The following is a 26,652-nucleotide window of genomic DNA, read 5'->3' as shown; positions in this document are numbered from 1 at the left end:
GGATTAAATTCCTGAAAGAAATTCTTGAAGGAATCGTCAAAGAAATTTTCAATAGAATAGAGTTTTTGATGGAATCTATAAAAAAATATAGAACTCGGGAATCCTCAGTAGTTATTTCTATGAGAATTTCTTGCAACATTCCAAGAAAAATGGTAAGGATTTAATTCTGGGTTTTTTTCCTCCCTGTTGGGGAAACTAAGGCAAAACTGGAAGCATTTCTTCACTTTTTGGTTTTTGATTTTTTATTAAATAACAAAGCAATATTTTCAAAATCGGTTTCGTACACATGTAGAGGATGGATCAAGGTATCTTCTGTTTTTTTTTTCTTTGTGGAAAGAAAGAAAATTGATTTTGCAGAAACCATTTTTGAACGAAATTTCACAAAAAAATGGAAAACTTTTTCAACACGAAAAAATTCAGAAGATACACTGATCCATACTCTACATGTGTACGAAAACCGTTTTTGAAAATATTGCTTCGTTATTTAAAAAAAATCAAAAACTGAAAAAATGAGGAAATGCTTCCAGTTTCGCCTTAAGCCACTGCGTCCAATAAGCTGAACTTTTGTGGCATGTCCCGTTTTGATATTCGCATCTAGCCAGATAATTACCATGTGTCAAGTATTCAGCTTCTGCCACGACGCGTCGTCTCCTAGTCCGGTGCAATGGAATTAATAAACCCCAAGCCCTTCCCAGGTTTTGCAGACCAGATCTCACTGGGTTGCAAGCAACCACTATTTAGAAATCTTTGCCTGCGCATGTATAAAGCACCACAACTGCAAAGCAGATCTTCCGAGGTTTCACGTTCCGTATTACAGAAACGACAGATATCACTCTAAATGTGTCCAATATTTTTCAAGTGATACCTGCTCGGGCAGTGTCCAGTTACTAGGCCAGTGGATGTACATAGAGCTCTCTTGTTGAGCTCTAAGAGCTTTTTGGTTTTATAAGCATTTGGTGTTATAAATCGTTTTGACTGATTGCAATTTTTGACATCCATCCAATTAGATACCACCCTCTACTCAGCCCAGCATTTCAGGTCCATTTTTATTGTACAGTTTGATATACCGCAGAATGGTTCTGGGCCAACAAATTGTAAATTGGAACCACTGGGGTTGCTTCTAAAGGAAATCCCAAGACAATTCCTGAAAAAATCCAGAGGAATGCTCTGAATAAACCCTAAAAGGAGCTTATGAAGCAACCCCTCGAGGACTTTTGGAGAAACAAATCTCTTAAGAATTTCCTGAAAGTATTCTTTTTTGACGATACAGTCAAAACGACATATATTTTCGATGCCCGACGTTTCGATGGACTATGCCATCTTTCTCAAGGCATAGTCCATCGAAACGTCCGACATCAAAAATATATGTCGTTTTGACTGCACCGGAGACTGCAAGGCCGAAAAACCACCAAGTACAAAATTACCAGTCGATAGCATCCACAAGATATGGAGAAAGGCAGGCGGGAATACCTGAGCAAATCTCAAAAATAAATGAAGAGAATTTCTGAAAAAATAACAACCTTCAATAATCTCTGAAGGCATCTCTGAAGTCCTGCAGAAAATAACTGCGGCGTAACTTCAAAGTTGGGCATGCTATTTTACCGGAGCGCTGGTGGAGCTGCTGGCTTCGAAGAGCAAATGTGATACGGAATTTCATACTCAGACGTTGTTGGATGCTAGAACAGAAACCGTTTGAGCCGCACCTCCTTGGTGAACAGACGCTCAGAACGAACCTCCTCAGTCTAGCTGAAGTCAGAAGGACAACAGTGTCCAGGCAACTCTTATCTAGTGGCCATGTCATTACCTGACTCGTGGAAGTATAAGACAGGAACCAGAGCTATGTTGGATGTTCTTTCCAAGTTATTCACACACCAGTTCACAGCCCAGTAGACCAGTTATTCAAAAGGTAATGAAAAAGTTAAAATTGGCAAAACTGTTAGTCTTATCGTGAAAAAGTTCTTCCACTAAAATCAAAACTACAACAAAATGCTTCTCAATGGCGACATCCAATGGTGTACAGACTTCTTTTATACCGACAGTAGAGATGACAATTTTCTTCTAGATTCTTTTGAAACCCAGAACTACAAAAGCCACCCCTATTATCATACTCCCTATCATCTTACTCCATTGTGTTCACGTTTGACGTTTTTATTCAGACTTTCTAATTTTATTGCACTCTGGGAGATAATCTCTCTCGCGATCTGGCCGTGGCTCACCATATCGTCATATCATCATCATCAGCATCCTTCCTTCCTTCTTGTCTGCTAGGACCACCTCCTCAAGTCAAGTTACAACTTCTTAGCTCCAACGTCTTCCCTAACCCATACCGTGTATAAGGGTATAACATCGCCACCCAGAGAACGTGTTTATCTTCCACTTGCTAGCTACGAGCACCCTGGGACCGCGAGAAATCACAAAAACTTTGTTCGCCCAAGATGAGCTCGCAACATGCACGCTTGCTCGACGCCGTTTCAAGGGAAACTTGAAGACGAGTGCGTAGCAAACTCTGCGTGGCATCACACGACAGAACGACACTCGATGTGGATCACCGCGGTTGTCTTTCTGTTTGTCGAAAAAGAGGTGATTTCCGTCGTCTTCGCTGTCGGTCGACAAAGTGTGCCGCACACGCGGAGGAAGAGCATTAATAAATATTTAATCTGTTTTAATTCCGACTTGTTTCGACGCGGCGTTTGATTTGGTTCGGTCTCAACTTGTCAGAGAAGTTGGTGTGTGGGTGCCGCCAAACGTGTGATTGAATGCCGTCCGGGCGGAAGACAAGTTGCGCGGTTTCAAATTTGTCGTGTTTTGTGTCGTTCTGATGAAGAGCGACAAATTCGGGGAAGGAGGCTTTTGCGCGAGAGTTTACCGCAATTTTGTTAAGTAATCCAGCTGAGGGACCATGACTTATTTCCCCCGGTATGTGGTGCTTCGCTGTCGAATGCCATTAATTCATAAAGTAAATTTGATGAAATTCCTGAGTCAACACGCTATTGAACTAATTCAGTGATTGAAGCGCCGCGTCCCCTCATGGGAACAGAGTTGTGGAGGGGTGGATGCAGGAATTTCCAGAAATTGGGATTAGAAATTAATCAACTAGATTTAATCAATTTTCGTTTGATGGTTTTCGATTTCGTGGAATCCCCCTCGGAGCAGCCAGTTTCCAATATCGCATTGTATCGATGAAGTTGCCTTCTTCCATGCGTGATGGCGCTTCAGTTGAGTTGTTGCGTAAAGTTATTTCCCCGCACCCGCAAGTTTGTGCTTCTTCATCAACGTACACGGATATATTTAGATCCTGTCGCAGCAGCAGCAACAGCAAGCGAGGTGAAGCTTGTTTTCCCGCAGTAAACATAATCAGTGAACTTCACCGGTGTTTGGCGCCGGCCCTCATGACAACGGGAAGGAAACTAAACATGAGCTTTAACATTTACCTTTAAACTGGCTTGTCGTGGATACATACAGGTATAGCTAGGTCGGTGGTTGACGTTGTCGACTCGTCTGTGTCACCGCAGACCACTGTCGCCAAGTTCTTATAATTAAACCTACTGTGGGCACGCACGCCGGTTTTTTTTTTTTTGCTCAACTGTGACTGACTCACGTTGGGTTTGCGATGGGTCACTCGAGCTAGAATGGCGCCAGTATCAGTGGGCTCCCCTTGCAGGAAACATAGAATCCTAAGAATGAAAAATACTATACTTAGCGATCATTATCCTAAGCTCAATTTCGAGAAGATGGGAGATAATAAGATGGATTTAGAAAATGGAAGCTAAAAAGATGCTTATGTAAACTTATTAAGCATCTGTGAAAATTTTGGACAGACAGTCATCAGGATGTATCTACGATATACCAAAATTAACTGCAGACCTATATGCAGACCTTTGAAATTTGAGAAAGATTTACTGATACCACATGATTATTGTTATTACCCAGCAACCCGAGCAACAGACATGTCCCACATATATCCATATATCTATATGATCATATTTAGGTCGTTATTTACCCTATTTTCTTCTTCATGTGAACCTCACTATATGAAAGTGCAGAGATAAATCCTAAGTGGACACCAGGAAGAATCTATGGAAGCATCCTTGATGGAGCCCCTAGAAGATTTCTGGGAGAAATCGGTATTCAGTACTGAATATCGAAAAAAAAAACACTGAAATAGCATTGAAAGCAATTTTGGAAGAATTCTTGAGATAATTATAAACAAATCTCTGAAAAATCCTAGAAGAAATTTCTGGAGAAATCTATCGAGGAATTCCGAGAGGATTCTTCGGAGGAAACACTGAATACTGAAGAACTTCGGAAAAAACAATCTCGGCAAGAATCTGGAAATCACGTATCCTATGGAAGATTCGGAAAATAATCTCGCACAAGAAATTCAGGAAGAAATCACTACAGCTACCCTGGAAGTATCCTTGAAGAAATCTCTGAAGAAGATATTTGGATCAAGAAATCCGTGATACATTGGAATCTTCATTGAGGCAATAACTCAAGGGTGCACAAAAGAAAGTTTTGACTAAATGCGTTTATTATCTAAATGTAATCAGATTATTGTTTTGTTAGATTCCCAAAATATCAGGATTTGCGCGCGAATAATTTTAAAATTTATTTCTTGGGAGCGTACTCTCGGTCTGCGCTTAGTCTTATGATTACTACTTTGGTTCCAGTATACAGGGAGGCTGTAACATTTTCCCAGCTTCATGCAGAAATGAACAGCTTGGTTGTTCAGATGGAAATTGAGTTTGGTTTAGTTACTGACGAATGACGAACACAAATTATTGAATATGAGGCCGAGTAATGACGCTTAAGCCTTGGATTTCGAGCCAGGACTTAGGAAGAAATTTCTAAAAAGAGCTTCGATGAAGTGACATTAACGCTGATTATACATGCATCTCCGTTGCACTGCAAAAATTTATAATATATCGTCTTCCCTCTTCACAAACCTCCCATCTGTCGGAGAAAGTGACGCTTGAGCCAATGTTCTCTCTCTCTTCTTGGCGTAACGTCCTCATTGGGGCAAAGCCTGCTTCTCAGCTCAGTGTTCTATGGGCACTTCCACAGTTATTAACTAAGAGCTTCCTCTACCAATGACCATTTTGCATGCGTATATCGTGTGGCAGGCACGAAGATACTCTATGCCCAAGGAAGTCAAGGAAATTTCCTTTACGAAAAGATCCTGGACCGACCGGGAATCGAAGCCACCATCCTCAGCATGGTCATGCTGAATATCCGTGCGTTTACCGCCTCGGCTATATGGGCCCTCGGCTATTGAGCCAATGTTCTGATACCTGATACTTGATACCATGGTGGCTCCATTGAGGAACATTTCTCACAAGATAATTTTCTTTGTAACCGAGATATTTTTTTTCTCGACAATGAACCAGCTCATCATTAGCTGTAAGCTAATGATAAACCAGAGTAACATTTGCAACTTTTGACAATATTTATCATATGATATTTGAGAAAGTTTATAAGTGACAGAGTTTAAGTTTAAGTAACAGAAAATCGAGTTAAATACTGTTCTGTTTTAGGTAATTTCCGACTGGAATAGTACTTGTGTACGGATATTGGCTTTCTCGGTCTAGGGTCAATCTAAACGACTGGTTTTGGATCACCAAAACTAGCCGTTCAGATTGACCTTAAACCGAGAAAGCCAACATCTGTACAATACCGTTCTGTTTAATTGCATCTGTGTGTTTTCATCCTATGACAGATATGTATTTCGACCTTAACTGTAAGGTCGTCTTCAGCGACTCGTACTTTAAATTGAGTTTAGTACGAGACACTGAAGACGACCATACAGTTGAGGTCACAATATTTATCTCTCATACGATGAAAACGCATAGCTGGAATATAACAGAACAGTATTTAGTTCGATTTTTTTTTCTTACAGGTATTCAACTAACACGCCCAATTTAAAAGTAATAGTTAGTTTACATTCATTCGAAGACCGATGAAAATCGCAGAGAAATAAAAAGAAAATCTTATTCGTATCACGACTATTCGTTAATACTCAATCAGACCAAACTAACACTAACACACTTTTTAAATAGTTGCTCAAGAAGTAAAACAAAAGATAAGTTGAAATCTTGGAAAGAGAAAAAAGTAATAAACAAACTACTTGCACATTTTTTCTTTGTGTGATTTCTAAAGTGCAAGAGAATATATTGTATAAAAGTTTATAAAAGAATGTACATAGAATTTGACAGCATTCTTTAAAAAGTTTAAAAAATAAAAAAAAGGAATAATAACTCGCAGAGCTGAAACGTACAATGGAAGCAGTTTGTGCAATTGCTGTAAAATTAGAATCAATTGTTCAAGTGAATTCTGGTGCGTCTTGATCAATTATTGAACGTGTGTAAGGCAGACAAACTATAAAATAAATTGAAAATATGTCGGAGAAACTTTTGAAAAATGCGACTGACTAATCTTTGGAAAATTAGAGTATTTTGCACTAAAAATGCATTAATTAATGTCGTGGAGAACAACTGAACAAATATTTGAATGAAGTAGTACCTGAAAAAAGCACCTGATAACTTATAATTCTGATTTTCCATGCCGAGCATTGAGAATCATTCCCGAAATCAGCTTGATACAAATTTTTACTTTTTGTGGAAAAATTATAAATGGATTTTTTGAAAAGTAATATCTTTAAAACTTATTTTAATGTTTTTTAAAATTCTTAAAATTCCTACATCATCGATTTCTCTCAGGATTTTTTCAGGAATCCATTCCATGTCTTCTCAAGGGATTTATTTGGAGGATTTTTTCAGAAATTTTCTTCGATAGTTCATCCATGGAATCGTCGTCAAATTTCTTTAAATATTTCTTTGAGGATTCCGTCATAAATTTCTCCATGAATTACATCGAAAAATCTCTCAGAAATTTCTACGAATGTTTTTCTCCACGAAATCTTTTACGGTTTTATTTTTCCTCCAAGATTTTCAAAAATTCATGCTAAGATTTCTCAGAAAATGTTTAGAGGAATTCAGTTTTTTTTTTCGAAGAGAGCGAGTAATGGCGCTATAGCCTAGGCATAAGCGCAAGGACACAGAGTAAATACCTGTGTTCCATCCCAGGACCCTAAGGACCAAGGGGTGACATTAACCTTTTAGAATCGTCACCCCCACCGATTTTCAAGTTTTCTTTGCTTTCTAATGGCTGAGCGATTGATACGAGATGTCCCCACTCTATAGCTTTCTTGTAAAACCAACAACGCTGCACAGTAGGCCTGGCCACTTTAATGCTTGTAATGCATTTCCGATGTACTGCAAACATTAATAATGACAAGAAAAATGGTGGAATAAGTCGGTTCTATCATTTTCCAGGATTCTTTCAATGAATGGCTGTGTATGTGCATACTAGACTAGACTAAACTAGAGGAATTCAGTTTTTTCCAAAGGATTCTCCAGGAACTTCTCAGAAGATTCTTTCAATAAATTCCATCATGTTTTTAGAAAATTTCTCTTAGAATTTCTACTATGCTTGCACAAGGAGTTCATTTGTTTTTTTTTCAACAATTTATACGACAATTTTTCCAGATCTTCGTAGAATTTTCCCGAAGGTTACATAGGAAATTCTTCAGAGGAATTATTCAGAAAGTTCTTTCGTAACTGAATACAAAAATGGTTCTAAAACACGTCATTTTATATTACAGGTCAACTTATGAAGCAAACAAGCCGACTCTGTTCTAATTTGGATGTAATGTCAGATAGGGTAAAAAGAGGAACTGACGTGCTACATGCACATATAAGCGCTCCATCATGAAAAATAATGTTAACAACGTGAATCTCTTTAAAACTTGTTAGTAGTGTGTAGTTTTGTAGATCAAATAATGTACACTCTCAATAGTACAATGATATCATTAAAAAACAAAACAATATTTTCAAAATCAGTTTTCATACGCATTTAGAGGGAAGTTCAAGATATCTTTTCAATTATTTTCATAGACAAAATTTCAATTTTTTTTTTAAACGTAAAACATTTTCCACCTGTTATATCAAATCCACACAAATACAAATAATAACAAAATACGACAGGCTCGGCGAACTTTTGAAAAAGTTCCAAGTAAAAGTCTAAGTGGATTTAAGAAGAAATGTGTTCTATAATTTCTAGCATTTTACACACCATTTGAGAAAATTTTGAGAATCATAACTACACGCATTCTATTGGGAAACTTTTATATTAATTAAATGTAGTATAGAATTAAGAGTAGGTTATCAGGGAGAAATTCTTATTAATTTCTCTGAAAAAGCACAAGCAGCAATTCCTAGGAAAATAGTGGAATAGTGTGTTTGGAAACGGATTAGAGGTCTTCCGATCTCTGCACCTAGGCAAGTACGATCAAATTAGTAACAGTCCATTCTCTGAGGTTCCATCCGCTTGCAGTTCAGTCGGCAGTCGCAGAAACGCTCGGACACCTACAAGACAAGTCGACAACGGCTCCCGGCGCGACGGTGCTGCTATCACCTCCAATGATGCTTTTATCGCCTGTGAACCATCTCCATCTAGTGCTGGGACTGATCCGCTAACGTTGTCCATCTACTACCAAAACGTCCGAGGGCTGCGCACTAAAACTTCACGACTACGCTTGGCTTTATCAAGCTGCGATTACGACATCATCGTACTAACAGAGACTTGGCTCAGACCAGACATCGGCAACTCTGAACTCACATCGAACTACACTATTTTTCGTTGCGACAGGAGCATGCTTTCTAGTCAGTTCCTTAGAGGAGGCGGAGTTCTCATCGCTGTTAAAAATAATTTGCAATGTGAAACTGTTTCGTGGTCTGGACATGAACATGTTGAACAAGTTGGTGTGCGCATAAGGTTGCGTGCCCGACTAGATGGACATTACAAAATTATAACAAGCTGTGTTATTTTGTTACAATAATTTTTTATAACAAGGGTTGTTATAAAACATTTACCGTTAGTAGTTAAAATAACAGAAATTCTAACAAAGCTGCCATATGAAAAGAACAAAAATGTAATAACTTTTGTTATGATCATAACAAAAATATTACAAAATCTGTTCCATGAAATATGGTAGAATTTAACAAAATTATTACCAATTTTGTTATAATTCCTTGGCTACCTGTTAGGTTATACTCATTTTTTGGGTACATAGTTTTAAGTGTGTTATTCTATTTTTAGAAAAAGTAGGTGACATAAAAAAAGTTTCCAGTACGGTATAAAATTTTCGGATCCGAACGGGATTTGAACCAAGACACCTAGCATCGGTAGCAATCTGACGCCTCTGTCAATGAGGCCATCACAACACTTGAAGAGGGCGGTGATAGAAGCTTTACTGGTTCTACGTATTGCCAGTTTCCTCATTCAAATGCTTGTTTGTCAGACGCACACGAGCGGGGTAGTATGACGTCACATTGAACTCGTTGACGTATAATAGACTTGATTTGTCGTTAGTGATTTTGTTTTAATCTATCACAATTATATCATATGCAGATATGATAACAGCTTTAGATATAATTTAGTTATATTCCACATGTTTTTTTTTTTAAATTATGGAATGAAATAGAATCTGTCACATAAGGGGTCATCCATTAAGTTTATCGTCACGTTTGAAGGAGGCAGGGAGGGTTGAAAATTTTCAATTTTAGCGTGACGTACTTAGATGCTCCCTAAGGTAGAAACAAAATAGTAGGATAAACAAATTCCACGTTATAATGATTTAGTTCCACGTTTGCCTTCTCCATGTTCAACAGCATTTACTAATTGGTATACTTTTTGGCGAAAATAGAACAGCAGTACTGTTTTGGTATTTATTGTAATCGATCTAATATTTTCGCTTGTGAAGATACGTCATTTGTGTAAAATCCAACTCAAAAATATTGGAAGGCATACAAAACGTAGTTCCATGTAATGTAAACATTGTTCGTCCGGTCGCAAATTGCAGCACATGCAATATCCGTCGTTTAAGAAGACTAAGTCTTTGGGTATTATCACAGACAAACAGACGTAACACCTTGAACGATTTTCATGGAAATCCATCGCCCAGTTCGCACTACCTGGTGGCATCACCTGGTGGAAACGTTGCATGAATCACTGTGTTGTGCCATATCGTCAACAGAAGGCGCATGTGTGAAACGCATAGAAAAACGATGCGCACGCCTCTGGTTGTGAAAGCCACAACTATGAAAATTTAAAATGATCGTTAAAAGCGTGGTCGATGGAAATTTCGCAAGTGTTACGTCTGTTTGTCTGTGGTATTATCGTCAGGTTTGTTCTCTTCGTCTTGAGGGTTTTATCGGCCAAATTTCCTGAAATATCCCGGTCAACCAGTGTGTGATTTTCGATATCGATTTGTATTGAATCGATGGCGATCACTATCGTCAGATAAAGCACTATAAAGGAAATCCGAATCTGGTTCATACGGATGCTCACACAGATATGACGCTTGTGCAAAACAATAAACAAACTGAGAATTTACTTTTTCCAAAGTTGTATTCCTTTGTTCTTACTTAGAGTTTACCGATAAAAACAACCCATTATCATCATTTCACGTTAGAAACTTCATTTGTTTCTACAAAATGAAGTTCACAATCTTCCTATAACTTTCAAACTGTCCGTCCAATCAAGTGAGTGATTATTTTTAGGATATACAAATGTGCTCGAAATAACATAATGTTGTTGATGGAGCATCGAGCATCGAAGACTTATGAAGTTTTATTACAGTAGACGTTCGGTCAGTGCAAGCGGTTTAACTGCAATGCTTTGTAACTGCAAGTCCGGTAAGTGCAACACATTTACAGTTATCGCATTTCATTTAACGACAGTTTATGGTTTGTTGATACTGTCAGGCGTTCCAGTTATCGGATTTTTGTTCGCTAAGTGAAATGTTAACATGTTGCAGTTATCGAATGTCTACTATATCTTTGACATCCTACAAAAATTTGAAAACGGTCTGATAAAAAGTTCCAAACCTTTTTTCACGTTGTTTACAGAGCTGCCACATTAGTATGGTACACGCTTGTATGGAAAAAATAAATCCTCGCTCCAGTCAACTTTTTAGATCCCATTTAGGTCCCATATGAACTGTGCAAAATTTCAGCGCAATCGGTGAAACTATAATTTAGCGCAAGCGGTTCAAAGTTTCCATAGGATTTACTATGGGAAAAGTTACACTTTCAAATAAAAAATCCCAGAGGTCGCTCCTTGTCTCCTTAATACAAATCGATCAACGTTTCTTGTAGAAAAATCATTTATGAAACTTTTCTTCGAAGACCGCAAGACAATCGGATGCTTGTGAAAAAAGTTATTGATTTATTCCCGATAAGTGATCCAACGAACGGCTTTTTGTTTTGTTTTATCAGCAGCACTGCTGCTACCGTTGTTGCATGGGGTGGCGGGAGGCATCACCACCCCCAGAAACAGCAGCAGCCAAGGTAGCAGCTACACTTGCTGCTAATAAAACAAAACAATAACTTTTTCCACAAGCATCCGATTGTTTTGCGGTCTTCGAAGGAAAGTTTCATAAAGGATGTTTCTACAAGAAACGTTGATCGATTTGAATTAAGGACACAAGGAGCGACCTCTGGGATTTTTTATCTGAAAGTGTAACTTTTCCCATAGTAAATCCTATGGAAACTTTGAACCGCTTGCGCTAAATTATAGTTTCACCGATTGCGCTGAAATTTTGCACAGTTCATATGGGACCTAAATGCAGGGTTGTTACAACAGCGCGGATTTCGCGAATTTCGCGGATTTCGCGATTTTCGCGGATTTGGCGCGGATTTGCCCCAGGAATTCGGCCCTCGCGCGGATTTGGCGCGGAATTGGTTTTGCAAATTTTGTACATGATGTTACTCTGATTTGCATCATAGTTTTTGTGTGAGATTGCCTTCTTTTGATCTACCAACCAGCGCTTGACGAATTCCTTCGACGAACTTTGTTCTGTGAACCTTGTATATGAACAAACTGAGAGTTAAGCCATTTCAGTGCTTGAAATAACGTTTATTCCCGTTGATATGAATTCTAGAGCCTTTGGATCTTGGGCAATATGTTTCAGTAATAGTTCAATATGAAATTGGTCTAGAAAGCTCTGAACTAGTTAGTTACTTTTCATCTATGTATTTTATTGTCGTAGAGAAAAACCCTGAGAAATCTTTGTAGGAATTCATGGATGAACAACTGGACTAGTACCAGGAGAAATTCTAAAAAAATACCTGGAGGAATTTTAAACCAGCAAGAAAATCTTTGAAAAAAAATGCAACATTGTCTTTCTGTACTCCAATGATCGCTGTAGGGATTTTTTTTAGTATTTTAACTGCGAAGGAAGGTATTTTTTGTTTGTACAGGCATCTTCCCATGTGTGCCTCTTGGAATTTCTTCAATATTTCCTCAAGACGCTGTCCATAAACTACGTAGACTCATTTTTGACCATTTCAGAACCACCCTCATAGACTTTGTCCATACAAAATTTTCGAAATTAGTATGACTGACCAGGCCACCCCCGCTCCCTAACAGTCTACATAATCAAACAAGACGAGCCTAAGGTATTCTCCCTGGATAATACTTATCTAAAATTTAAGTTTCTTTCTATAATGTCTCACTGGGATTCTCCCAAGATTCTCCAGACATTACTATTTTTTTTTTTAATTTCTAAGAATTATCCTCACAATGTCCTACTCAAATTCATGCTCTTTATTTAAAGAATTCCTCGAAAAAGTTTGTATCAGGTACTTTAATTCTTTTTTAATTCTTAATCACTTAACCTAATTTACAGCTCTATTGTCCACTGGGGCACTACGTGAGCAATTTCAATTGACAGCTGCACTTACATTTTGTACAGCGCCTAGATTCTATTATACTTTATCGAACTGGTTGCCTTTCTGCTGCTTTCACTTTTTCTACTTTATACCTAGTAGAATGATGAGCACAAGAATGATGATGGATGGTCGTTGTTCCTTTCCAGTCCGATTGGGGGTCCATTATGAGTAGCAGTTCGCCGATGTCAAGGTATCCAGGTCCGTTTGAGCCATGGGACTCAGCAGAGGGTCAGTATCAGTTGCTCTCGGGGGAAAAGCAACGAACGAAAAATTGCAAGTGCCGGGGCTGGGAATCAAACCCATGACCATCCGCATATGAAGCGAACGTGTGACCAACTACGCCACGGGCCCCGGCTATCAGGTACTTTATATAAAAACTTCAGAAATTCTTTCCGTTTCATTCAGGGTTTTTCAAGGATTTTCAAGGTATAGCTCCATGATTATTATTTTTTTTTAATTTTTCCAATATTCTCTTTGCTAGAAATTTCTTCACAAATATTTTGATATATTCTCCTGAATGACGGGTTCTGGCAGATATTTCTTAGAACACTCTGTAGATTGCTACAGTAATTTTACTAAAAAATCTTGAAGGAATATTGCTGAAAAAAAAAACATGAAATAGAGTTGTGACAAAACGTCTTCAAATTGCAGCAAGCTTAGAACATTTTAGATGAACTGCGTTAATTTACGAATCAACAATTCTGCTCCCGGCACTCAGTTAGTCCATCCCAGTTGAAAGTGCCTTTTCTTTATACACTGAAGTTTTTTGTTACGCGGTACCGCGTAAACAAACCGCATTATTTCGTACAACGTCGTAAGAAAACCGCGTTATTTCAAAAACCCTCGTTAAAAAACCGATTTTTTTTCAAAAACACGCGCAAAATAGTCAGTATTACATCTAAGGTGACTTGATTTTTTTGGACTTTTTTTACGACGTTTTTTGAAATAACGCGGTTTTTAACGCGGTACCATCATCACCGTCGTAAAAAAAAACTTCAGTGTACACTGTTGTAGATTGTTCAAATTTTTTGTTTTATATATACGTAATGTAGAAAAATAAAACTTTACTTCCACACTCACGCGGATTTGGCGCGAATTTAATTTCACAATCGCGCGGATTTGGCGCGGATTCAAATTTTGCTCGCGCGGATTTGGCGCGGATTTTTTTCCACGCTTCTCGTAACAACCCTGTAAATGGGATCTAAAAAGTTGACTGGAGTGAGGATTTGATGTTTGTCCCATACTACTGCCACATACAGGGTTGTATACGAAAAAAAAATTTGGCACCCCCTCGTTTATTTTTAAACCGCAAGGCAATGGAACAAGTTTGCTAACTCAAAAAATAGTATATTTTTGGAACTATTTTTTAAGCTTTCAGTCCTAGTAAAAAACTTTGAGGTAGCAAAATAAACGAGGGGGTGCCAACTTTTTTCGTGTACGGAATACAGGTAAGGTGGCAGCTCTGGGTTTACCCGACTATCTATCGCGTAAGAATACACAACTAAGGTTAACAGAGAAGGAAGAAAAGCTAATGGTCTGACGAAGGGGAAGTTTGTCATTGTTTACTTGTTTTGTTTCACACCAGACAAGACATTACAATGGATCATTGAAGCCGACTTTTCCGCTACTCACCGCATCAAAACAAGAGCGCCACCGTATATGGACGGTAACACAGTGACAGCAGTCGAGTTACGTCAAACACACAAGGCTACAGTGGCGCTTTCTGTTCATTTCATAGCGGCCGTTTTAGTTATTTTAGTGATCCATTGTGTCACAAAACTAGCCCAACATCATCTTGATTCTAGAAAATACTGTGCTGTTGCGTCAACAGGTTCTTCGCCACAGCTTCCAGCAGAAGAAATGTTCTTTAAAACGCTACAAAACACTGCAACGAAAGCAGCTGTTTTGTTGGTGAGGATTCTTATTCGATTGGCACATCATCCGGGAACTATTCCGGTTTTGGATGCAATAAAAGAAACTAAAAAAAAAAAGAAAAAGAATAGCTGTGAAATATTTGATGTTTATATCCGAAAAGCCATGGTGATATCCCAACAGTTTTTTTTTATTACTTCTACCAGCGGTAATGATATAACAAGGGCGCAAGATTTTGAGCAGACGAGCTGAAGTTCACCGTGCGGCAATATTCATTCACTTGCCTGCATATTCATATTCAGCTGCTCGATACTCGTTTGTCAACTGAATAAAAGTCAATGAATATTTGTAAACATCTTACAAAGTGTTAAATTGCTGATAAAATATTAACGTTTCGATTACATTTAACGGTGCTTTACACAGATCTTGTACCATTTGATTGTTGTGGAGTGTTTTTGGAAGGAATCGTGGCCATAAACGTAGGTAATTAGGAAGATGTTTCTCGACCGGCTTCATATTCAATGACTACGAATTGACTGACTGTGTGAAGAGGGAGAGCGAAAATGAATTTGTTTGTTTTGAATATTCAATGCAGAATCATTCAAATTCGTGCTTTTTTCAGTCAATGACTATGAACATTTTGCACCCTGGATATCACATAACGATAGTAGCTTCAAAGCACTGCTGGTTTTGGGAAGAATTTGGCAGATTATAACTAAATGATAACTCAGATGCATTTTTTAAACAAATATGATGCCAAGCCCAAATTACGCGTCGCTCATACAAACAAGCGTAACGGAAGGGGAGGGGTTTTTAAAACATGACGATTTTAGCATTGTGTTCTAAACGAATGCAATAAGTTTTGTTTTATGGTATTTGACTCGAGTGGTCAATATTACAGAAATGATAAAACTATTTTGCGTCAATAAAAAAAACCTAACATATTTTGAAATTATGTTGTTACAAAAAATGTGTTACGAAATTTTGTTATAGGCAATTATTTTAATAAGCATAATGTAACAAATGCGGTTATATCTCTGTTTGAATAAATAATACAAGTTTTGTTATAGTTTTGTTTTTAAAAATAATAACAAATCTTATTACAATTTTGTTCTGGCTATTCACATATACGAATCTTTACAACAAAATTATATCAAATTGTGTTATTTCTAACAACGGTTGTAATAATTTTGTTATAATCTTGTTAGGAGCTTCTGGTCGGGTGGCTTCTCGCTTTATGTGGTTGCTGTTTATATTCCACCGAGGTCCAATCCGGACCTGTACGCCGCTCATTCATCCGCAATACAGCAAATTGTTGATACCATGTCAGGGACGGATATTATCATGTCGCTAGGTGACTATAACCTTCCTAACCTCAACTGGCAGCTAGATGAAGATATCAATGGTTATGTCCCCTCGAACGCTTCGTCCGAGCAAGAATTGACACTTGTTGAAACGGTTTTCGCTTCTGGCCTGCAGCAAATCAACAACATAGTCAACGTTGATGGTCACCTTTTGGACTTAGTGTTTGTTAGTCTATCTGATTATTTTGAGCTCGTCCAATCGCCTGTTCCACTCATGGATGTTGACAGCTATCACCAGCCGTTCGTTGTTCTACTCAGCGCCAACAACGATCTACCTGCAGTAATCGATGACATAACCGCGGATGCCAGCTTCAACTTCCAGCGTTGCGACTTTGCTGCGCTGAATGCATCGTTATCCCTTGTCAGATGGGAGATTCACATGGACAGTTCGGTAGACGAAGCGCTCATGACTTTCAATGACAAGCTTCACGAGATCCTCGGTGACTGCGTTCCACGCTCTCGACACAAAACTCGTTCCGTTCACAACAAGCCGTGGTGGACTCCCGAACTTCGTAATCTTCGCAACGTTCTACGGAAGGCTCGCACTCGCTTTTTCTCCTCGAAGTCCACTGATGACAGAAGCTTCCTCCGCGACGTGGAGAATAGGTACAGCTCTCTTTTGCGCTCTTCATACGATAGTTACGTGTCTAGCATCCAGTCCCGGGTGAAACATGATCCTTCCTCCTTCTGGAGCTTCATTAAACGGCAGCGTTCCGACAATAGAATACCGGCTAATATGGAATACAGGGGAGTTAAAGCGCACACTAACACTGAGGCAGCCAATCTCTTTGCCGTCTTCTTCGAAAGCGTTTTTACTCGCGCATCACCAGTGCCACGTCGTGATAGATTTGTGAACATGCCGGTGTTTAATATCCGCCTTCCAACCATGCAGCTGTCTGTGGAGGAAGTGATCAGGGCTCTCGAAGATCTCGACGCCGAAAAAGGACCAGGAGCCGACGGTCTTCCTCCTGTGATGTTTAAGAATTGCGCTGTTGCACTTGCGTCCCCCATTACGGATATATTTGGGGCTGTCCATTAATTACGTAAGGGTTTATGGGGGGAGGGGGAGTTTGAGAAATCTTACGCGCCATACAAAAATATTTGGGTTGTCATACAAAAAATCTTACAAGGGGGGGAGGGGGTGTCGAAAAATCGCAAAAATTGCCTTACGTAATTAATGAACAGCCCCTTTAACCGCTCGCTCGCACAAACGACATTCCCGTCCGCGTGGAAAAGTGGTGTTATAGTGCCAATTCACAAATCTGGGAGCTTCAATCGCGTCGAAAATTATCGTGGAGTCACACTGTTATGCTGCTTGAGCAAAGTTCTTGAGAAACTGGTCCACAATGCACTGTACACTGCCACCTTGCCGGTCCTATCCGAATGCCAGCATGGATTCGTACGGAGTCGCTCAACCACAACAAACTTGATGTGTTACGTCACTGAACTATCACGCGAGATGGAATCATATCGCCAGGTCGATTCAATCTACATTGATTTTGCGAAGGCTTTCGACACGGTGCCTCATTTTACAATCGTAGAAAAGATGACCCACCTTGGATTTCCACACTGGGTGACAAAATGGATATATTCTTATCTCTCGGACCGTTCAGCATGTGTTTCAGTTAACTCGGCGCGGTCCTGCAACTTCAGCATCTCCTCTGGAGTACCTCAAGGCAGCGTTTTAGGACCCTTGCTATTCATCATTTTTGTGAACGACCTATACCAGCTGCTTGCATGCGGTAAGCTGTCCTTCGCTGACGATTTGAAATTGTATCGTGCCATCACTTCATCGTTAGACTGCGTGGCATTGCAAGAAGATTTGAACACGCTATTTGTGTGGTGCGGTGACAACGGGATGCTTATCAATGAAAGCAAATGTAAGGTTATATCTTTCACTCGCCGCAACACTTCGGTCATCAATCAGTACTTCATCGGATCGACTCCAGTAGCGCGTGTTCAGTCTATTAACGATCTGGGAGTTTTAATCGACTCGAAAGTCCGGTTCAACGAGCACATTTCTACAGTTATTGGCAAAGCGTGGTCAGCGTTAGGTTTTATTCACCGGCATGCTTCGGATTTCACTGACTTCTACGCATTGAAAACACTGTTCTGCGCACTAGTTCGGAGCATTTTAGAGTATGCTGCACCAGTTTGGACACCGTTCCATTTAACGCAAACGTTAAGGATTGAGCGTCTACAACGTAGATTCTTGCGATTTGCGTTGCGGCAGCTTCCATGGTCGGATCCAACTAACCTTCCAAGTTATCCAGACCGTTGCCAGCTCATTAAGTTAGAAGCTTTGGTGGCGAGGAGAGTTAAACTTCAACGATTGTTCGTCTTTGACCTCCTCAATGGTAACATCGATTGGTGAAATTCCCTTAAATGTTCCACCGCGACGATTCCGTAGCTCAACGCTTCTTGCAATCCCGCTTCATAGAACCAACTATGGTCAAAATAGTCCTTTTTGTGCGTGTTTGAAAGCTTTTAATGTAGTTAGTGCCGATTTCGATTTTAATATGTCTAAATTAGAGTTTAAGAATAGAATAAGGAACCTAGTTTAATCAAACAATCTGTGCGTCCATGACGAAGATAGTGAACAAATAAATAAATCTAGCAGATAATTTTGAAAGTTTTGTAGAAACTACAACTGCAACTTCAGTTTTGTATTGCTTACATAACCACTTTTAAGTCTGTGAATTTACTTTGAACTGCTTTCATGCAAGCATTGGAAAACGTTTTACCTAGATCACCAGTTCTATACACATTGTTCCATAAGAAATGATTCATCACTTAAAGTGTCTTAAAAAGGATCGATAAACATTTTCCAAAAAGCGTCCCTTTGACCTAAGGTAACTAAAATCATCTCGTTCCGGTAATTCTAATGACCTTCCGCTTCTTCCAGCAGGAACCATAACCTTCGCGCTCCCGCCATCTCCGAAACAACCATCCAATTGGATAATTCCAATTTGTTGCACCGAAAATAATCGAAAGCCCATTTATTTTCCAATTATTACCGCCATTTATCATCATATAGGCAATTTAGTTTTTCGCGCGGACCACTCAATGTACTCCAATATAAATATCTGTTGTGGATACATAACTACGTGGGTAGGTACATGGGGAATTTCCGACTGTTCGCAAGCGAATTTCCGTCACCTCTCCTGTGTGTCTGTCTGATCGGGATCGGGCACAGAATTATGAGAGGGAAAGTGACTTTGTCTGTTACCGTTGGGTCGGGAATCGCCGATCAGTAGACTCAGCTCACGAAATGGAAAGGAACGTGTGAACGATAAATGGCAACCTTACGGTAGTGCTGGTGGTCCAACGTTGACAGACAGACGAGCAGATAGATTGTGTACCAAACGCAACGATTCCATTTCCGTTTTGTGCGTTTGGAGGGTCATTTAAAAATTCCAAAAAATGTAGGGTGAGCGAGAGAGGGTGGCAGTGCAGTGGAAGTCCATACTATACTAGTTGGTTATTTATTTAAATTCTCATTTATTTGCTTATCGTTTATTTATGTCGGAACCACTCGCGGCTATTTGGCTGCTCCCAGTTTTTTTTTCTTTTTTTTTGTCATCGTGCTGTTGTACTCCGACTCTGATGGAGTCACTGCACTCGATGGATTGGAATCATACAAATGCAAGTGACGAAATTGAATTGGAAAACGAAACGGATGCACGAAGTGAAAGGGCTGCCGACTGGCTGGCTGGCTGGCGGAAATGGATTAAATTGACCCTCTTTGTTGGGGACCTTATTGATTTCTATGAGGAGACGACTGGGCGGGCTGGGAATCCAGTGAAGCAGGGACGTTTGAGTGAATTGTGTAAAATGACAATAATTACTTTTAATGCTGGCTTTTCAATGCGGATGCGGATCTACGTTTTTTGTTGTCCAGCTTGAGCTCAGGCCAATGGTTCACGGAATTGATGGAGCATTATCCTGATCCTGGTGGTGCCACGAGGGCAGCGAAGCATCAAATTACGTGTGTAATCGGTGATAGCTGATGACCTACATTTGTGATGATGGGTTTCGGTTGTTCCTCGACAGGTGTAATCTTTGGAGGATCACGGAATTTTTTTGGAATTTTTGGAAAGCGTATTATTCAGCAACAAAATGTTTTCAATTTATCGAGAATAAGGGTTTTTTTTAAACCGTACGGGTTTGGGCCGAAGGGTCTCAGATTTTCGAGAAACTTTTTCCACAGGCAGGGCTCCCTATTTTCCCGGAGAACTCAGGTGTAAATTTTGCGTCCTTGACACTACTTACTTTGAAAAATCATAACTCAAGAACGAAGCTTCGTAGAACCAAAGTGTTTTTTTTTTTAATGAAAGCAATTTTTTTCAGAAATCCAAAATATAAGGTGGAAAAAGTTTTCCACAAAATGTTCCAACGTTGAGAAAATTCATAAAGAAAAGCCGGAAAAACTATGGCCGAACTCGCGGAAAATTACAAAAAAAATTGAAAAGGTAATTTCGTAAGCTGTGATCGCTGAAATTTGTTGAATGCACTTTTTTTCGTTCCAGAGCTATGGCAAATTTTGTGAAAAATGACCATATAATATAGGCTTAAACGGTAATTTTTCATAAAATTGGCCATAACTCAGGAAAGAAAAAAAAGTACATTCCAAAAATTTCTGCGAGCTTATGAAATCACCTTTTCAAAAATATTTTTTTGAGAATTTTCCGCGAATTCGGGCATAGTTTTTCCGGATTTTCTACATTTTTTTTTTTTTTATTTTCCAAAAAAAAACTTTGTTTCTACGATGCTTCATTCTTGAGTTATGATTTTTCAAAGAAAAGGCTTATATGGCACAATTGGACATTTTTTAACAAAATTGGCCATAACTCAAAAACGAAAAAAGTGCATTCCAAAAATTTCAGCGATTAATTCTTATAAGTTAACTTTCTCAATCATTTCTGAAATTATTTTGTTGAAAATTTCCCACGAATTCGGGCATAGTTTTTCCGGCTTTTCTTTACGAGTTTTCACAACATTTTTTTTTTGATTTCATGAGAAAATTTGCTTTCATTTTCTGAAAAAAAGCCTTGTTTTTGCGATGCTTCGTTCTTGAGTTATGATTTTTCAAAGTAAGTAGTGTCAAAGGAAGACAAAAAAACACCTGAGTTTTCCGGGTAAATAGGCGACCCTGAAGTTTTCTCAATTTTTTTTTTGTTTATATATCCATGAGCCCTGCCTGTGGAATTTTTTTATGAAAATATGAGACCCTTCGGCCCAACTTGTTCGATAATTTAAAAAAAATCCCCAATACACATTTCTGAGTGAATGTTTTGGCGAAACACTCAGAAAAATAAATCTGTTATTTTAGGGATACATAATTTGAAATGAACAACAGGTCGAAGCTACGTATTGTTCAGTGGTTTGAATTTTAAATAAAAATCTATTGATTATTGAAATATTATATTATTTCTATGACAACCACTATTAGTAATAATCAGTAGTAATGAGTGGTGTCATGGTAAAATTAGGGATGGTTACTCAAAGGCTTCCAAATTTTCAGTGCTGCCTTACTGACACGCTCCACGAAAATTATGTGTATGAAGAATTAGTATTAGTTGAAATTTAAAAATAAAAGAAACAAAAAACAAAACAAAAAATAACATGGAAATGACTTTATTATTGTGAACTATAAACCCTTTTTGGGTATTTTTTTACTAATTCTCTAGTGAAGAAATAAGAAAAAGTTGAGCAGTGGAACATATTTCTCTCAAATTAAGGACCGTCTATAAATGACGTAGTATTTTTGGACGTTTTTTTACTCCCCCCCTCGTAGCATATTTTCCTATAGCTTATACACAAATACTTCACATACCTAATAGCTCGTCACACACAATCCCAGACTCCCTCCTCCCCCCTTAAAAGCTACTTCATTTATGGACGCTCCCTTACCATTTTCAAATACTGATGAAATTTCTGGAGGAGTTCCTGGAAAAATTGGGAAACATCTGGTAGAATTCCCAAAAAATGTCCTGAAAAGAAAAGAAGAAATTGAGGAAATGTCCTGAGATGCTGAGAAGAAGAAGTTTTGAGAAGATCTTCTGGATAAATCCCTTGATGAAACTTGTATTTAAAAAATCCTTGAAGGAAATTCTGGAGGAACTTCTTTGAAAATACATCAAAAAAGACCCGAAGGAATTCTTTAAGTAATCACTGTAAGAATTTCTGTATGGAGTTCAGAAATATTCCTGCTGAAATCAATGAAAGAAATCCTGTAGATATCGTTGCAGGATTTCCGGGAGGAATTTTCGGAAGAACTACTGAAGACATTGCTGGAGATATGCCAGTATACCAGTTCCTGCGGGAATTCCCAATAGAAGCAATATAAAAATTAAAGAATCGTTGTAAGAATTTCTGAATGCATGGCCTGGGAAATTTTTCGGAAAAATCCTTTCAAGATTTTTAAATGGAATTGCCGGAATATTTTTTGAAGGAATCCGTAGCTTTTTTTAATCCCTGGAGGAATTTCGAGAGGAAATTGCTCAATTTTCAGAAGGAATTCTAGAAAAAAAAAATCTAAAGGATCACTAGGAAAAATTCAAGCAATTTCTGCAAAAAGAGATGGCAAAGCTTTTTATGCAATCTTTGGAAGATTTTCTTTAAAAATTCCTGGAAAAATTGCTGCAGCAATAGGGGCCGTGCACAAATTACGTCACGCTTTACGGGGGCGGGGTTTATAGATTGTTACAACCAATACAAAAAATGTTGAGGTCCCATACAAAAAGTGTGACATAGGGGGGAGGGGGTGGTTGAAAGTGGTCGATTTTTGTGTGACATAATTTGTGTATCACTCCTAAGAGGCTTTATTAGGAGGAAATGCATGGAGAAATGCAAGAAAAAAATGATGAGAAGATTTATTGATGAAGTTCTTTAAGGAATTTATAAGGGAATCCATATAATATTTTCTTAAAGAATTCCTGTAGGAGTTTCTCGAAGAATTCCTTGAGATTTTTCATAAAGAATCCGGAAGAATTTTAAAGGAAGCTGAAGATGAATTTGTAATGAAATATGTGGTAGTAGGGTAGTGCAGGCTGCAAAAATGTTAGAAGCTTAAAGCTTCCATATGCTCACTACAATCATTGGTGCAAAACTAGAGTCTTGTCAAATTTTAAGCCATTTAGGTTGTGGTTTAACCCTCTAATATTCAACCCCGCAGACGGGGTATAGTTTGAGCATTTTTGTAATTTTTGTTTCGGGGACAATCTAAATTTTTATATTTTTGGCTGATACTTGGGACTGTTCTGTTTATCTCAAAATTGTTTTTGGTGCCGTTGAAAGCGTATAAATCTCAAAATGTTTTCATCACAAAAAACCGTATCCCAAATAGGCTTCCATTGGGAAAAATCTAAAAGTGTGGGAATGTTCAAAAATAAAAATTAGAAAAAGCGAAAACCGAAATTCACAACATCGAGAATTAAAAAGAATCATCTTCCAAAACACATTTAAATCGATTTTAGATGACGTAAAATGGTATTTAAATCAAAATAAAAAATTTGGGTATTAGAGGATTATTGGTGGCCCAAAGGCAAAATAGGTTTTATGGGAATTACTATGGAGAATTTTCAAAAAAGGTTCTCCACGCTGTAGAGCATTAACACATGGATAGAGTTATACTTCCAAAGTCAAATTGAATTCTTCAGATCTCAATGATGAATGTTGCCGAAGACCGCAACTCATTTCGACTCACGAGACAGAAGTTATTAATCAATATTCATCCATGCATGGTTGAACAGAAGGCCACAGCTCGATCGACACGCTAGACACGCAATCATAGTGCACACCTTACAGGACATCGTGTATGAAGATGTGCATACGAGTGAGAATTAGTTTAATATCTTTTTTGCCGATTGTCGAAATAAGTTCCGGTTCTGGCCACCATTAAATCACCACCGAAATGGCTGAAAATTTGGCAGGATTCTAGTTTTGCACCAAGGATTGTAATGAACATACGGGAGCTTTTAATTTTCAACATGTTTGAAATCTGAACTGCCCTAACGTGGTAGTTTATGTAATGAAATCATGGGTGCAATTTCTAAACGAATTTCCCACTGAAATTTCTGAAGGAATCTCTGAAAAATTTTCCCAAAGAATGCCTTGAAGATTGTCTGGAAGAGATCACAGCATGAATTTCTAAAATAACCTATGAAAGATTCAAAAAAAATCTAGGAAAATTTCCTGAAGCAATCCATGACTGAAGAAACAATTTCTAAAAGAATCATTGGAGAAATTTCTGAAAAAAAAACTCAAAAAGAACTCCCACAGCAATCCTAGGAAGATTTTTTAACAAAACTTTCAAAATAGTTTGAAAAATACCATGGAAGACATTCAGGAAAAAATCAAGTAAATCCCTAAAACATTTTCTAAAACAAACCCCTAAGACCAAGCCCACTCATGGGCTCAATCAAGCGTTTTAACGTTAAGTAGAGTCCCGAACAAAGAAGCGAACCGCACCGGTCGCTGCTAAGTAGGGCTCGAAAGCGAAAAGTTTACGTACGGTTCGTAGCAGGGCTTAGAATATAGAGACACGCAAAGTACGGTCTCTATCCGTAGGCTCGTGCGCTCTCTCGCGTTTAGCTCTCTGGGTAGCGTAAAGAGGAGACGAAAGAACATGAGTATGGATTTGTTGCCAGGTATAGTTTCTAAAGAATGATTTTCTTGTTTTGTATAGGTAGGAATTTATTTTAGTTTGCATCAAATATTTGAAATTTTCAACCAATCAATATCATAGATCGTTACACGAATAACACAACAAATTGTCTGACATAGAATTGTGATAGAGTGACAATACAAACGCAGAAAAATAACAGGTTTAAATTGACAAGCTTTGCTTAAGTATGTTATGAATAAAGTTTTCGCTTCTTCGCCAATTTTAGGATCATGCATATCGAAAATGTATTGATTTTCTCTTAAAAATAGTTACGATTGCTCATAATCGCACCTTTAGTTTTTGATTCGGCCGATCGTTTCGAAACTAATATTTGAAGAAATGTATAGTGATTCAGTGAGATTTGCTGTTTTAACACGTACATGTTTGAGCCGGGTTTTCTACGCAGCAAGTAAAGCTTAGTTTCGCACATTTAGAAAAATGTCCAAATAAATAACTCGCGAAGTTCGTTCCAACAAGTTTCAAAATTATCGTCATCCGACGCAGATTCCGGTGAGAAGATGTGCGTATTTTCTAACCCGAAAAGAAACTATTTGACGGCAATAAGTGACCACAAGGTTTTCTTTCTTCACTTTCCGGGCTGACAAGGGAAGGTTACGATGGTGTCCCCCGGGGATTTCAACCGGACTATTTTTGTTGTATTCTACATGTGGAAATATGAATAAATCCAAAGCCTTTCGGGTGATTGGCCAGTGGTGTAGTCAGGGGGGGCTCTCAAAGGGGCAATTTAGGTAAAAAATAACATTATTGAAAATGCTCAAACGTCATCAAAATGCAAATTACAAAATGTATTGCAGTAGAAACAGGCAGAATATGCATGAAAACATGATTTCGTAATAATTTAATTTACTATAGGCGTTGCCAGGGTTAGATGGGTGATAAACAAAGTGATACAGTTTTATTAAAAATAACTTCAACTGATTTTTACCCTGGCATCGCCTATAGTAAATTAAATTTGATACGAAATCATGTGTTCATACATGTTCTGCCTGTTTCTACTGCAATGCATTTCGAAATTTGCATTTTGATGACGTTTGAGCATTTTCAATAATGTTATATTTTGCCTAAATTGCCCCTTTAAGGGCCCCTCCTGACTACACCACTGGCCCATCAACCGAAAGGCTTTGGATTTTTTCATATTTCCACATGTAGAATACAACAAAAATAGTCTGGTTGAAATCTCCGGGGGACACCATCGTAACCTTCCCTAGTGAGATCCTCCGCTTTGAAAGAGCTGTGCCTCGCGTTTCGTTTTGTCGTGTATATTTCAAAAAGGCGAAAGAGTTTTGGTTTGATTGCTGTTTTTGAAAATGGTGGTCGTCAGTGGGTGGTTTATTAAATATAAATTTAAAAATATAAATTAAATAAACGAGACATTAGGAAGAAAGTGTGCGAAATGGGTAACTTCACCGTCCACGCATCCTTCCTCCCCTGTAAATTCGAGAAGTACCTTGCCGAAATAAAATATTCTGTACTCCAAGTATTTCGAAGAATCATCTTTGCGCGTAAATACAACGCAGTAGACCAGGCCGCTTTGATGCATGTGTCATATCGCTGATATGCTGCAAGCATCAGTATTGACAAGAAAAGTAACACGATTGCTTTCCAGGGTGATTCCGCGTATGTATGAGATTAGATAAGAGTAGTTACGATTTTTCAAAGATGCATTGACTGTACCTAACTCAACTGAAATATCATAGAAACACTACAGTTATTTGTTTTTGTAAAAACTAAATCATACCGATAAAAATCTTAAAAAATGTAGTCGAGCTGCCAAGTTTCACCAATTAAAATAGGCGGTGTGCAGGACTGCCATATTGTAGGTTCCTCGTTATAGAAAAAGCAAGGCGTTGGATGTTAAATTACAACAATTGTTGTATGAAGTGCCAAAAAGGAGAGTGGGCTCATTATGTACTTTGACAAATACGCAGTCTACTTC

The 26,652-nt window shown here is 38.3% G+C and overlaps 2 protein-coding genes across 6 annotated transcripts in view; both read left to right on the top strand.

The window, feature by feature from the left end:
- Positions 1 to 26,652, top strand: part of LOC115262131 (CUGBP Elav-like family member 2) — a 1,100,715-nt gene that overhangs the window by 101,293 nt on the left and 972,770 nt on the right. The gene's annotated exons all lie outside the window — the stretch shown is intronic.
- Positions 15,987 to 17,066, top strand: LOC134285977 (uncharacterized). Its single transcript, XM_062847540.1, has one exon. The coding sequence runs from the start codon at positions 15,987 to 15,989 to the stop codon at positions 17,064 to 17,066; it is 1,080 nt and encodes a 359-aa protein (XP_062703524.1).

The sequence above is a fragment of the Aedes albopictus genome, chromosome 2 (assembly GCF_035046485.1).
Source record: "Aedes albopictus strain Foshan chromosome 2, AalbF5, whole genome shotgun sequence".
Lineage (NCBI taxonomy): Eukaryota > Metazoa > Arthropoda > Insecta > Diptera > Culicidae > Aedes > Aedes albopictus.
Note: the sequence above shows the minus strand (reverse complement) of the source record. Positions and strands in the feature narration are given on the sequence as shown.

Bases quoted from the DNA above. Each gene is read 5' to 3' on its own strand.
- LOC134285977 (XM_062847540.1), top strand. From the start codon at position 15,987: ATGTCAGGGACGGATATTATCATGTCGCTAGGTGACTATAACCTTCCT.